General features: G+C 33.6%; 1 protein-coding gene across 1 annotated transcript in view; it reads left to right on the top strand.

Moving 5' to 3' along the window:
• UBE2W (ubiquitin conjugating enzyme E2 W) overlaps window positions 1-14,398 on the top strand; it is a 74,553-nt gene extending 60,155 nt beyond the window's left edge. The window contains exons 5-6 of the mRNA XM_035011358.1: window positions 57-132; window positions 8,871-14,398. Coding sequence (XP_034867249.1) covers window positions 57-132; window positions 8,871-8,884 — 90 coding nt within the window. The 3' untranslated portion in view covers window positions 8,885-14,398. The remainder of the gene's footprint in view (window positions 1-56; window positions 133-8,870) is intronic.
• The last annotated feature ends 682 nt before the right edge of the window (window positions 14,399-15,080 follow it).

Below are 15,080 nucleotides of genomic sequence, written 5' to 3'. Positions count from 1 at the left end.
TTATTAAAACTATCTTCTTAAATCTTCCATTTTACAACCTCTCTTTTTGGTTTCAGAGACGACCACCAGATAATTCTTTTTATGTTCGAACATGTAACAAGAATCCAAAGAAAACAAAATGGTGGTATCATGGTAAGCAGTTTTATTTTAGAATGATAACTTTTTAGCATTTTGGTTTGAAGGACTATATATCTGTTTGCTTGGGGAAAATAAGGGAATATATAACTGATGTATTTTTGTAATACGGAGAAGAGTCTTTAAAATATTAAGCCATTAAATGGAGACATTGGACTAGATTTTTAATGGGGCACATAAAATCATAGCTACCATACAAGTAAAATCTAAAATTGCTTTAACATTTTGAAACGCTACCATTTTATTACTAAAACAGGGTCCTTAATAATCTTCAGATGAAATTGGAATTAGTTATTGGGAAACCTATTACTTGAATAGAAGTTTTGATGTCTTTTGAAATTACTTAGTTCTGGTACTGTGCTTAGTGGCGGGAGAGGGTTCACATTGTGAGAGATGACCCATTTAATTAAAGAAAGCTCTTCCTGTTCTAATAGTTAGTCCTCAAGAATTTGTGGTTCTCCTGATTGTAGCTATATGAATACAAGTACTCTCACTGATTTTGTTTTATTGGTTTTGTTGGGAGAGTGCTAATAGCTTTATAACTGAAAACTGCAAGCATCTTTTCTAAACTGACCTCACTGCTTCCCTAAAGAGGTGTATTTGAAATGCAAAACAAAATTTTATATTCCTAAATGTACTTTTTGAAATACATGAACAAAACCACCCCCTGTGATTTTTTGTATCCATAGGAGCATTTCCTTTATTTTTCTTTTAAAAATGTTAGTCTAATAAATTAGAACTGACAGAGCTAATTAATAGGAATATGGCCTTTCCCCCTTATCTTTCTATCCATTGTGAAACTTGTTAACTGAGTTAATTTGAGTCATTTAAAAACTTTTTAAATTATAAGAGTTCTGTCAGGTGTTGGTAAGTGATGATTAGAATCAATACAATAGCACTATGCTAGCAGTTACAGGTTGGAAAACACAGTGAAAGAATGCCAACGAAAAGATGAATATTCCAGCTAATATTAATGACAACTATAGATGACCTGGAAGAAAAAATGACAAAACTTGTAAGAGCTATGAAAAAATAAATTTATATATAAGATCTGAATATATAGTAAATTGGATGTCACAAAACCAATGAGGAGAAAAATTATTTATTTAGTAAGTAATCCTGCTAGGAAGTTGGTAATCATTTTGGGAAAGAAAAATTTACATTTTTACTTCATATGTAAAATATTTCCTGTGGGTTGAGTTAAGTGTTTTTTTAAGACAACAAGAGAAAAATGTTTTTTGTTTTTTTTTTAAGCTGAGTATCAACTCAGAGGAAGGAAGAATTTCTGAAGTTAAAAGGAATCACAAGAAATTAAATAGTTATATGAAAATTTAAACCTTTCAGAAAACCTTTTAGAAATACCTCAAAGCACGGTCAACATAAGGTTTAAAAATGTGAAAAACAATTACAGCTTATTAAAAACGAAGACCATTTATGAAAATTGCTTAACATAATAAATACAATTAATTAAAAGTGTAGGCCAAAAAGTTTGCAGTAATTACAGATTTAGTATTTTGAAACTATTACTGAATTGGCAGAGTTGAGTAAAATGAGTGCAGTGCCAGAAAAGAGTAAAGGATAAAATAAAATAGTACTTTCGTATTTGCTGATGGTATAGCAAGTGCAGCAATATTTAACAAGCTCAAAATTTAAGATCAAGCCTTTTGTCTCAGTTACCAAACTTCTGAGAATCCATCCTAAGAAAATCATCTTTATAACAAGACCTGTTTTATACATGGAATGTTCAGTGGAGCATTATAATATACTCTGTTTCTTATCCCTCCGTGTGCTATTTTCCTGGAATGAATCCTGCACGGGCACACACAAAAGCACCCTGCCTCAAAGAATCCTTCCCCTACACACACCGTCTTGGGATATCTTTCACCAAAGTCTTGCTGATTACTTTCTCTTTTAAGGAATCTAATAAACTTGATTACTGTGCCTAGAGCGCTGGTTTTGTTTAGTTTTTAAGAGATCCCCAGGTAATTCTGATGGAGCTTGCCACTTGAGAACTACTGTTTCAGGGATTCTGAGATATAAAAGGACAAGTTTCCATATAAAATGAATTAATAATCAGACTTAAAGGAATTCTTTCTGAGCACTGAAGGTCTACTAAAACACTTAACAAGACTCTACTTTAAGAAAACGGCCCTTTACTTCAATTTACATTGCTGGCTTCTCATTCTTTTTCATCTTCTTGCCTTTTGGGACCAAAAACCAAACTGCCTCTTCTCTCTGTGCCTTTACAAGGAACCCTTCTGGGGGAAAAAAAAATCTTGAGTGTCACAGACCCTTTGGTCTTAGCATAGAAAGTTCCCAGATTCATAAAAAGTTAAGATTAGTCAATCAAGAATATTGACAAACACAACTAAATCAAACATTTTTTTAAAGTGTCAAAGGTGTTTTTTGTATTTTTTAAATTTTTATTGTTATGTTAATCACCATACATTACATCATTAGTTTTTGATGTAGTGTTCCATGATTCATTGTTTGTGCATAACACCCAGTACTCCATGCAGAACGTGCCCTCTTTAATACCCATCACCAGGCTAACCCCTCCTCCCACCCCCTCCCCTCTAGAACCCTCAGTTTGTTTTTCAGAGTCCCATCATCTCTCATGGTTTGTCTCCCCCTCCGATTTACTCCCCTTCATTCTTCCCCTCCTGCTACAAAGTTCTAAAGACAGTATAGTCATTCTATTTCAGACCCAACTTCACTAATAATAGAAAAATCCTCCATTGTCTTTTCCATAGTGTTTTTAAACCACTTGAGTTTTCTAATAAAACCGAAAGAAATTGTCTTAGAGTAATGAATTTTAAAAATACATATATTTTGAAAGTATGACCTTCTTTACCATTCTATCCTGCCCCAATGTTAGACAGTATATTCCTTTTTTTTCCCCTTCCTACCTCCCTGGTAGGGAAATTTCAGAAAGATTACAATCTTTCAGGCCCTCTAATGCTGCCTTATATAGTTGGAAGGATTTATGAGAAGTCCTTTATCTAAGAATATTCCCAGAATATCTTATTACGTGCTTTTGAATAAGAAATGGAGAAAGGTCTGGGGCGCCTGGGTGGCTCAGCCATTAAGCGTCTGCCTTCGGCTCAGGTCATGATCTCAGGGTCCTGGGATCGAGCCCCACATCGGGCTTCCTGCTCGGTGGGAACCCTGCTTCTCCCTCTCCCACTCCCCCTGCTTGTGTTCCCTCTCTCGCTGTGTCTCTCTCTGTCAAATAAATAAATAAAATCTTTAAAAAAAAAAAAAAAAAGAAATGGAGAAAGGTCACATAGTGAAACTAGAAATATAAAATAAATTCTTTAAAATAAAATACACTTCATATGTTATTTTTCATAGTAGTTTTTATCTGTTAACCAAGAAATTTATACTTTCACGACTAAAGTAAAAAGTCTTTTAATAGTTTAAACTATTAAATTCTCCACCTTAGCCGAGAAATAAGAAAAGAGAGGCTTTTCAAACTAAATTTAGTCTAGGGTTTGTGTAGGAATTCATTTTATCAATAAACAGATTACAAGTGTCACCCCACCTGCCCACCCCCCCCAATACAAATTAGCCATCTTTAAAAGGATCAGATTCTATTTCAACTAAATTATGACTCTTCTAGTTCAGGTTCTGGTCCCAGGTACAATACATTTTTTTCTATTACATATAATTCTGTTTAAAACATACTCAGTTTATTGACTAACAGTGACAGTTCTTATCTCAATATGTTTCCTACTCATGCTTGAACCCTGACTATCTGAATCCTTCCCCTCCCCTCCCAGAATCTCTCTTTAATTCAACAGTTTGCTCCATGAGTGACCCTCATGAAATCAAGGACAGGTAATACTAGTTACACTTTGAGATGATAGAGCAGCTGCTCTTTCATAAAGGGGGGTGGGTGTAGACAAGCTTCTTTGAACTTTTCTTTCACCTTTAAAAAACTAAAGCATTTCAGCTGTGTAGCATATATTGTCTTTGCCTTTATACATTTCAGGGTGAGTTAAAAGCAATGTGAAAAATAGCTCACCTTGGCCTTATAGTTGAATTTGGAAAATCTTATCAATCATGCTCACTCATAAAGCAGGACATATCAACTCTGTTTTTGAGCTTTCCAGATGTCAGCCTATGTTTTTCTGTTTAGCTGCTTTAGTTCCAAAAAGATCTTCATTGATTAATCTTGTTCTCCTTATAACACCAAATTACCAAGAAATATGGACTCTTGTTATTTATTAGCATCATCTAATTCTGAAAGGATTATAAGGTCAAATCAGAGTCCTGATGCGACCTGCAGACCTAAACAAAAATATCAGAGACTGAACAAAGTCTTGCATGGAATTGGATGAACTTACTGAAACACTTAACATTTCAGTTTTTAGAAGTTAAGCAGAATTGTAGGCCTCAGGTACAAGCTCCATAGTCCTGTATGGTGCTAATCAACATACTTGGGTCAATGTGGGTCAGAGTGTTTGTCAGTATTTGCAATCAAAGAGGCAAAAGAGGTTTGGGTTTAGAGTCGTAATATCTGTGTGCTTCAGAGGGGGCTTCCTGGATGCAGGATGGATGCACTATTAATGAAAAACAGTAATTTGGCAATTCAGTAGATCTCCTGGTTTTAGAAGAGTAGGATTCTGCTGATACACCAAAATTGAGCTGCCAAATACCAGTGTTGAGTTCTTGGGGAAAAAAACCTCTTTCAACTTAAACTGTGTTCCACATTGTTAGTATATCTTGAAAATGTAGGCCAGTCACTGCTACCCTACTGTACTTGTAGTATCATAACTTACTCATTTCTTTTTGCATTTCTTTTGAGCTTCTTCTCTAGCTCCTATTAAAAGTGTAAAGAGTTATTGATATGTGAATACATATTCCTTATTGTTACTTACCTGAAGTTTGCTATCAACCTGTTTTCCAGAATTCTTTTATAGTTTCTATTCACTGAAGGATTAAGGTCATATCTGCATTGGAATGCAAACATTCTGTGTTGCAAATTTAGCCAGGGGTCCGTATGCTTTGAAAAATCAATTAAACAGAATAAGGTTAAAAAAATAAATGAATAAAGGGAACTAACCAAAGTAAGTATTTGAATAGACAACTCATTTCAGCATACAAAGGGGCTGAGGAATTTACCTATAATTCAGGGCTAGAATGGTCCATAGAAAACAAATATATACAGTTTAGTACACAAATGAATGAATGATTGAGCCTCAAAGTTCAAAATCATAAAATAGACATAATTGTTCTTGAAAAAGATAAAAAGTATCTTTTTATGGGATCATAAAAATATTTCAATAATAGAATCCATTAATAAAATGATCCATCTGTTTCCTGGGATCCAAATTGAACATAAACAACTTAGTTTCGTAAATGATTGCTTTCCACAGATGGCAGTACTGATCTGGTTCCTGAAGCATTTTCCTTAAGGTGATAGAGAATTGAGCAGTAAAGCTTAAGACTGTAATTGAGTATTGGCTTCAGAAACTAGGCTTACAGGAGATAGATTGGCATGATGTTTAGATGTTATGTCCAATAAACTGTTGAGTTTATAAATTTGGAGAGGAGTAGAGGAATATCTCTCTTTTTTTTTTTTTTAACAAAACTATAGACTACATTCTGGTTCCATTCAGCTGGAACATTTCCTGTAGAATTCTAAGGATTATAAGGTGATAGGAACGTAAAATTGTCTCAGACTAGTATTCACAAACTTTCTTTCCGCCTTATAACTGTCCATAGAATTACCTATGTTAGTTGTGAACGTTTTTATATTTTCACTACCTACCTTTTAGAATTACAGAATCACTTTCTAAATTCCTAAGTCCAAATTTTACTCAGTCTTTTCCCTTTATTTCCTTTTGTATAACAATTCTGTTGTCTTCTGTGAAATCTTATTAAGTTGGTTCATCAAAAGAAAACTTTAATTCCCTAAACTGTGGAGAGACAAACTTATGTGTAAAGATTTATTTTTGTCTTTCTTGGAAGTGGGATCCCACTTTATATCTATTGACTTACTACTGTGTTCCTTTTCTTCTAGTCTTTAATCTCTGGAAGTATCCAGGGAGGTAGTTTCCACTATAATGTGATGATTGTGATGTCCATTAAAATGTGATGGTTCTTATACTCTGGGGAAAACTGACCTTCTTCTATAATACAGTTCTCTCTCACTCATATTTCCCAGAAGTCCAGCATGGTAAATGTCATCTCTTTGGAACTGGTTATTTGTGTATTACATTTGAGGGTATACTTTTAATAAGGGCTTCTACAGTTTCAGAAAAAAAAATTAAATGGTTAATCTGAGATTCTTTTTTTCAGGCCTTCATCTTGCTACATATACTTTAGCCAAGAGGTTAGATATATTGTGTTCTTTGATCATTTTTTTTTTTTTTAAAGATTTTATTTATTTATTTGACAGAGAGAGACACAGTGAGAGGGGGAACACAAGCAGGGGAGTGGGAGAGGGAGAAGTAGGCTCCTGCTGAGTAGGGAGCCCAATGCAGGGCTCAATCCCAGCACCCTGGGATCATGACCTGAGCCGAAGGCAGACGCTTAACGACTGAGCTACCCAGGCGCCCCGATCACATTTTATAAACTTATATTTGTCTTGATCCAAGATGGGTTTACTCTAAAAACTTTTTTTTGTAAACCATCGTGGTATTCAGTAATCTTTTTTTCATCTATCTAGGGAACTGTGTTTCTTTTGCTAACAAATTACTTTTTTGCTTCTTAGTGATGGCCTTTTTATTTGGGGGAGAGTTAGCCATGGCTTTAGCTCATACTTGTCTCCATACTTAAGTATTTGCTCATAGATTCTTTGATTACTTACAGCCATGATGGATTTGTAATGTTTTAAGTCCGTGTGTCCCTGTGGGTCCAGCTATCAGATAATAGAACTCCATTTTCAAAACTCAGTAAGTTTATTTCTCTAAAGATAGAATATTCAAGGCAGGGAGTATTAGTCCTATTTTTTTTTTTTTTTTAACATCTAATCCAAGGTAGGGATTGGGCTAGGGAGATTAGCTTTATATGGATTTCTTAATCATTTTGGTGGATTGTGGCACATTCTACAACAGCCTACTATACTGGAAAACTTCCAGAATGAACAACCTGATGGAGATAAATTTATGTTATCACCTATCAAAGATGATATATCTTTGGAGATAAAAGCTTATGGTGGTTAATTAGGTACATGATGTTCAAGTTGAATTTTGTCTCACTTTTCTTACTGTATACATTGTCATGTGGTAGAATACTTAAGGTTTGACCTGTTAGGTAGAATTTAGTGCCATTTCTTAGCTTAGAGGTCTAAGTGTGATTAGGTTTAGTTTTTTCAAGGACCCTAGGGTTATAAATTACTCTGTTGGAAGAGTGATGTTTTAAGGAACCTCTTTACATTCTTAAGTGTTCTGCATTCATGACATCCATACCTCCTCTTTATTCCAAGTTCCACAGTAATTTAAGAAACAGATACTTTCATGTGACACTTAGAAGCTATACATTATCTGCTTATTTTCTTCTTAAAGATATTCTTTCTTTAAAGAATTCTAATGATTTAGATATAGATAAGATTTATTTTAAAAATCTAGTATATTTCACCCTTTAGATTTCCATTAAAATATAGAGTGGTGGGGGGCACCTGGGTGGCTCAGTCGTTAAGCGTCTGCCTTTGGCTCAGGTCGTGATCCCAGGGTCCTGGGATCGAGCCCCGCATCGGGCTCCCTGCTTGGTGGGAGGCCTGCTTCTCCCTCTCCCACCCCCTCTGCTTGTGTTCCCTCTCTCGCTGTGTCTCTCTCTGTCAAATAAATAAATCTTTAAAAAAAAATAGAGTGATGGAATATTCTACGAGTTTGCCCAGCATAGAAATCAGATTTACTGGTTTTTAGTTCTCATTGAGTCATTGGAAATGGGGATTTTTTATTAACAGTGTATCAATCCTAACATGGGATGGTTTGTAAAATATTTTGGCCAGTTTTTCAGCAATGCTGTCCTTGAGAGCTTTCACAACTCTTGGGTAGTTGCCACTAGTCTTGCTTCTTTCTAAAGCTGCTTTCTGAGGAGTAGCCAGTCCTCAAAATAAATCCTTCAGATATGTCTTGTGAAATAATTTTGTAAAATAAGTTATGAACTCCACAATTATATATCTTACATAATGTGTTGAGGCTACCAGAAGGCATTACTAAATCTGTGGGGTCTTTTTAATGGCCTCATTTGTATGTGTATCTATATTTGCTGAAAAATGTATTTTTAAATGTATTTTCTAAAGAGAAATTAATAACATTAACTATGTTTTAATTGATTTGGTAATTGTACCTCATTTGTGAAGTTATTTCCTTTATAGACTAAAGACACAACTTGCATTATCGGGTGTTAAATACCATGACATTGTTGGTCAGGAGTTTACTTCCTGTCTCATTACAACTTAAAATTGTTGCCCATAAAAGAACTCTTCAAGACTGATAAATCCGGAATATGTGCTAACATATATCAATTTATTAAATAGAACTAACACACTGATGCATCATTTAAGATTTGTGTGAACTATTTCTGTGAAAGAATATAACGTGATTTGTTTGTCACTATGTAATTGAACACAAACTGGACTTTTTATTTGCAAGGATTGGGGGAGGCAAGTCAGACATGTAAACCATGTTCTTCTTGAAATTATTTCTGTGTTAGACTAACGTGTGGGTTTTACTTATGCATGCTTGACTTTTTTAATTATCTTTTTTCTCCTTTTCTTAAAGATGATACTTGTTGATGCCACTGTTATCATCCTCCTAGCAGAAGATAGTCCTACTGAGAAAATGAGCACTTTGATCATTCAGTCTTTGAACTTTAACCTTTGACTGGAAGTGACCTATAGGCAATGAAGACTACTTCCTTTTACTGCATTTTTACTTGTGTGCATTCTGGGCGCATGTTGATCGCTGGTTCAGTCCAGGCAACTGACATGCTTTTATTAGTCATACAGTATTAATGCAGGTGTCAGGAAATGTCAATATAATTCCATTTTTAATTTTTATTTTTTTAAGCTTTTGGAAAAGTTCCAGGTCCTCATGTATTGTGCAATAACAATGACTTCCTTGGCGGTTTTGGGACGTTCATTGCCGGCAATGGACGTTTAACAGGAAAAATTTTCATTAACTCCTGCCACCCCATAATTAATGCATGATAGGGCCTATGAAATGAACTTATTGGTTATAGTGGGATTATAAATAAAGTGAGGGATCCAACATTACTTTGAAAGTCACCCCAACTGTTTATATTTGGATTCTATGCACTGTGATCCTAAGGTTAACAGCATGAATTAACATGCGTCTTTAAAGGACTATAATGAAAGATCATTGCGTATTTATTGAATTGTTTATATCTGCTGTCAAATTGTTTTGACATGGAAGGTTTTCAAGTAACATTGGCAGAGAGGTACAATATTGTTATCCCTATGGTGAAAATAAATTCATTTGTTGTATATAGTTCCTCAATCTCTGAAGTAAAGGTATGAGTAATCTAGGGTATGAATGGTTGAATCAAGGCTTGATTTTGGAAGTAAGAACAATGGCAGTGATGATGAAACTGCTGTAGTCCTTAATTGGGGCTTGTTTGTACAGTAACGGTATTTCCAAGTAGATTACACTCTGTTACTTCCTGCTAGCCATCAGCATGAGCCCTACTGCCTAAACACTATTTCATTTATTTATGTTTGGAAAATCCATAAAGAGTTTTCGTTTGCAATTTTGTTTCTTTTGTTATGTTTTAAGTCAAGTTTGAATGTTACAGTACTTCAATTGAAAAGCTTTTGTCAAGTTTTTTCTTGTAATTTTTTCTTTACTTGTAAGTATCATTTTGTCCTTTAATCCTGTACCCTAAAATAAGAAATACATTTTTGACAGAGGCTTAATGTTTTAACAAAAGAGTGTGGACATTTTTATTTTAAATTTAGGCAAAAGTATACTATAGAATGGTATGTTTTCTTATTTGTCTCACACAACCGTACAGTTTTTCCTGGAGGGATTTGTTTTATTTTGTTTTCTTGTTGTTTAAAAGACTTTGCTTACAGCTAGGTAAAATTTTTCTATAGAAAAAAATTGTTGAAACGTCCAATTCTCAGTACCATGTAAGTTAATGATACTGCAACTAGGTTCTCTTTTTAAAAAGCAATTATGTATTTTATAAATTACCTTTTCACATATGCAAAAATCTGTTTCTACTACAATGTTATTTTTACTAATGCCTCTTGTTGCACTCTTTTTGACATATCCTGCAGTGAATAAATATATGAATCAATTTGGGCTTAAAAATAAAAGCCAATTGGCTGAAAGCTTTCAAGTATGTACCCCAGCAAAACATCCAATCAATAATTGGCAAGGAATATTTTCAAAATTGTTTTTAATCTCTGTATAGATGACATTTTGTAGCTTTGTACATGTTGTTAATTAAGGGCATATAATTTTACACTCTAAAAGTATAATTGCTGAACTCAGGGGTGGGTAGACTTCAAAAATATGTCTGCTGTAGAAATAACTTGAAAAAAAAAATTAAAACTATGGCCAGCCACCAAATTGTGGACACTGTTTATACTATAGTTAGCAACTACCACTTTTTAAAATTAAACACATTTTTGTTCTTTCTTGACTAGATACACCTAAGTTCTCATAATAGTCTCTATCAGTCTGATCATTTGGCCTGTTTAAGACAGAAAGTGTTTTTTGGAATGCTTTGAGCTACTCTTAGTTTTTAACTGCTTTTTAATATGAAAATTGCAGCGGCATATTATATATTTTTCATATTTTACACAACTGCTCTAAACTACTGATTGACTTGATCATTTTCTGGGGTGGGGGTGGGGGATCTTTCTCCGTACTGCTGGTCCTCTTACTAAAATTCTTTTATAAAGAAATGACCTGTGACATTTATTCACCAAAGGAATTAATATACCAGGTCAAAGATTAACAATGCTGTCCTATAGATTAATAGGTCTTATATAGCCTCAGTTGAGTTTTTTAAAATAAAAGAAGCAGTATTTTAACATACCTCTTTCTCTACATAGAGATACCATAAAATAAAAAGAAGTAGAGGAAAGTAAAGGAAACCAAATAATTTCAGTACATTTTATGGTTTAAAGAGAAGATAAGATGAAATACCAACCATTCAGAATTTGCAGTAAGATAACACCTTATTCATTACAGTACTCCCTTGAACTTAGGAATTATTGGAAACTCCTTTGCACTTAGATTTAATTAAGTTAATTTTAAATGTAAGTTACATTATTAAGAGACAATAAGCCGTTTACCTAAGTCATTGCTCTAGAGAGGGCATTTAATGGCTTTGTAATAATAAAAAGAACATTTCTCTGTATTGTGTTGTTGAACGACAACCAGAATACCAAGAAAATGTACATAGGATTATGCTACTTCCCTCTTCCCTTGCTCTGTGGGGCACTATCTGCTGCATAGGACTGCAGAATTATACTTTCATATTTAGACAATATGTACTCTCTATTTATTTATTTATTTATTTATTTTAAGGCCATTCTTCTGGTTTGCCAAATTCTGTTAAGATGGTGATACATTCATTTCCTTCTTTTGCATGCTTAGATCATGAACTTGGTGCCCTTCAAAAAAATACATTACGTCAAGTAGGTATTAATGCCATAGATTTTAAAGAGAAAAATGGTTTTCAGTTTTTTTTAAGATAAATTTTTTAATAAATTTTATGGCTGTTCTCTTAAGGAATTTACTATTCACCTTTAAAGGACTTAACTTGTAGTGGATGAATTCCTCCTTTTAGCTAGCAAGGAAATAAAGCTTTTTTTAATCCCCAAAAGAAAATGGTAAAAATCAGCTTTTATATACAGTTCATCTGGAGAAAGATCTTAATCCTTACTGTTTTGATTAGGTATATAAATATTTGGTATAAAGTAGCTAGGGTAGTTGATTAGTTTTTCCCTTCTGAAATTTTAAATATATGCAAATATATATCATTAGATTCCTGTGGTGAATAATAATTTCTTCAGATTCTTAAACAGGTATCTAGTGACTGCTTAATTATTTCCAGATTGCATCAAAGATGAATTGACAAATAATGGAAATGAGTAGTGATATGCAAATGGTATGTAACCACATATTACTTGTTTCTGGTAATCAAGTCTTATTTTTTAAAAAGCCTATTGTTTTTGAGAATTGAGATACTTAAAACTTGTTAAAGCTTCTTCCTAAAAATAGAAGAGAAGAGGAGGTACTGTGTGTTCAGATTTTTTTTAAATAAAGAATTCAGTGTCACTAGTTCTAATCCTTCATGGTTACTGCTGCTTATATTTCTTGATCTCACTTTTATTTAGTTTCCTGTATATATTTTAGCTGAATGCTTAGGATTTATTAAGTGTATATAAATTGGTTTTCAAAAAGAACTGAGGCTTTCCCATATCTTTTCTGCGGATTCACTGTTACCAAATCAGCTACTGCACGATTCTGTGTTATGCTAGTGCCTTTGCATGATTAAGATCTGTGAAGGTGTCTCTTAATCTGCACCCCTTGGTCCTAATCTTCTTTGCAGTCTTTTGTTTGTTTTTATCTCTCTTTCATTTTTCTGTCTTCCTTTCTCCTCAAAGATGTCCAATATGTCAGTCTTCAGCAGTTTCCCTAAGTTTTCCTCTCTCCTTCCTTTCCTCCTTTCCTGCCTTCCTCCCTTTCTTCCCCTTTCCTTTTCTTGAGGTTAGGGAGTCCAGAGAAGGAAGATTAGTGAAATTACATCAGAACTTTTTCTTAAAAGAAAAAGACTTCTTTCTACAATTAAAATACATAGAATTTCTGATGCCTTATTTCGGTTCATCAGTATATGGCTAAATTTGTTGAATAGTTGACTACTTGATAAATGAGCTGTTAACTAAGTAATTTAGTTCTTAAATACTAATATCAAGGGAGTTTTGTTTACTTTTTGGATGGTGACTCTCGCAAAGCCTAATTATTGCCCAGATGAATTAAATTATTTGTTTTGGTAAAAGTGTTTTTCCATTTAAGGTTTCTAAGCCATTTTGAGATTTGGAACTTTTTTTTTTATTTTAAATAATGTGTGGGAGATTTTTGTTTTCTTAGCATAAACTACATTAAAGACAGGCTTGTATGCATCATTCCAGAGGCCCGTGGAGTCTAAACATGTACTTCAAACTTAGATCTTTATCCTTAAAGTTGAAGTTCTGCTTCTTATGGTCCTGTAAATGAAGTGTTTATTGTGATTTTAATTCTCAAATGTTATTGGGACTTACATTTAGGGATGAATCTCCAGAATGGTTACATGAATGTCTTTTTTTATGAAAATTTTTTAATAAAACAATATAATATCTGAAGACATTTTGAATATGTGGAAGGAATGCCTGAATAGAAGCTGGTATATTTTAACATGCCTAAAGAATTGTAATTGAGCAAGTTGAGTGCAGTTGACAGGGAAAAAGAGAAACAGTTTCTTGATGCATACATTGTCAGGGTGAAAAGTTTGCTTCTGCAGTAATTTTAAGCTGCTTTCTCAAAGGCAAAGCATGGTTCTGGGCTTTGGCTTGTTAGGTGTGACATCACTTGTCAAATTTCGCGGTAAATGGAAAGATTGAATAATCCCACCTCTCTTAATTTTAAAGCCTGAAACAAATCGAGTAAGGAATGTGGTAGATTGACAGACACCGTGAAAATAAATGCAAGTCTCTTCATAGTTAACCACAGATTATTGACATAAATATTGATTATCAGGCTCAGGGTAAAATAATTATTCAAAAAGATTATTATGTCAGTTATCTAGTAGCCAAGAATTAAGTCCATGTTCAAGTTAAAATGGGTTTGTTGTTTTTAGTTGGTACCATTTTTCTCTCAATATTCAGAAATACAGATTGTGCATTTTATTAATAGGAATGGAAGCTCATGCTTTTGAGGGTTTGAATAGGGTGGATGTATATATATTTTATAAATTCAAGTTGTAAAATATGTAAAGCTACTGCTTTTTGAATAGAATATAAATGTTAAGACATAAATCTATATATTATATATTTTTAAATACATGTATCAAACTTTTGTTAGTTGAATATAAATTACATTGTGTGCTTTATGGAATTCAGTAACTTTTAATAATAAAGCAGTTGTCATTGATTTATTTTATGTAGACTTGAATATTAAATTGGATAGATATTAAATCTCTTTGTAGTTTATAATAATGTAAAGATTTACTTATGTACTAGTTTCTCTTTACAAAGGACTGTGATCTTCCAAGGATTGTGGAAACCATAAAATGCCCATTTCCAAAAATAAGTGCAACAGAATGAAGATAGTCACTAAAGCACTTATTCATTTAACAGATCATGTTTACTTAGTAGTGTAGCCTAGTGTATTTTAGCGGTTCTTCATGCTTTATTTAAAGAAGTCCTGATTAAAAGATGGGTGTTTTCAGAAAAGGTGGAAATTGAGACCCAGGCACTTGCTTAGAGTTACCATGAGTCTGGTGTTGCTGAACTTTAAGTTGTATGATTCATAAGGATATCCTGTAGAGAACTTTGGGATTCTTTCTTGAATATACACACACATCAACTAACTTACTTAGATGAGTGGCTCCTGAAGCTATGAGAAGAGAAAAGGAGATAAGCAGAAGAAGGGATATCTCTCTGCATCTCTATTATTCATAGCAGGAAGAAATTTAATATGCTCTGCTGATATTCTAGGTTTTCTATTCATGGGGGATCTGCTTGCCCCAGGAGCACCTTACTCCTCATTGGGGTAGCTGTTCTACCATAAAACTGCCTTATCTCTACATGCTATTTCTGCAGCCCTCAACAATAGATGAGTAGCTGGTTAGATAAATGCAAGATCCATCTTCCTTTGTGCTTTGATGACACTCTCTCCCTTTATTATAATCCTTAAAATAATTTCTACCTCTCATAGAAGGTTTAAGCCACTGTGGATAAATGATTCTGTTGAAAT

Source organism: Mirounga leonina, unplaced genomic scaffold (genome assembly GCF_011800145.1).
Source record: "Mirounga leonina isolate KUSES-001 unplaced genomic scaffold, KU_Mleo_1.0 Mir_165, whole genome shotgun sequence".
NCBI classification, from domain to species: domain Eukaryota; kingdom Metazoa; phylum Chordata; class Mammalia; order Carnivora; family Phocidae; genus Mirounga; species Mirounga leonina.
This window is presented reverse-complemented; position numbering and strand designations above follow the sequence as displayed.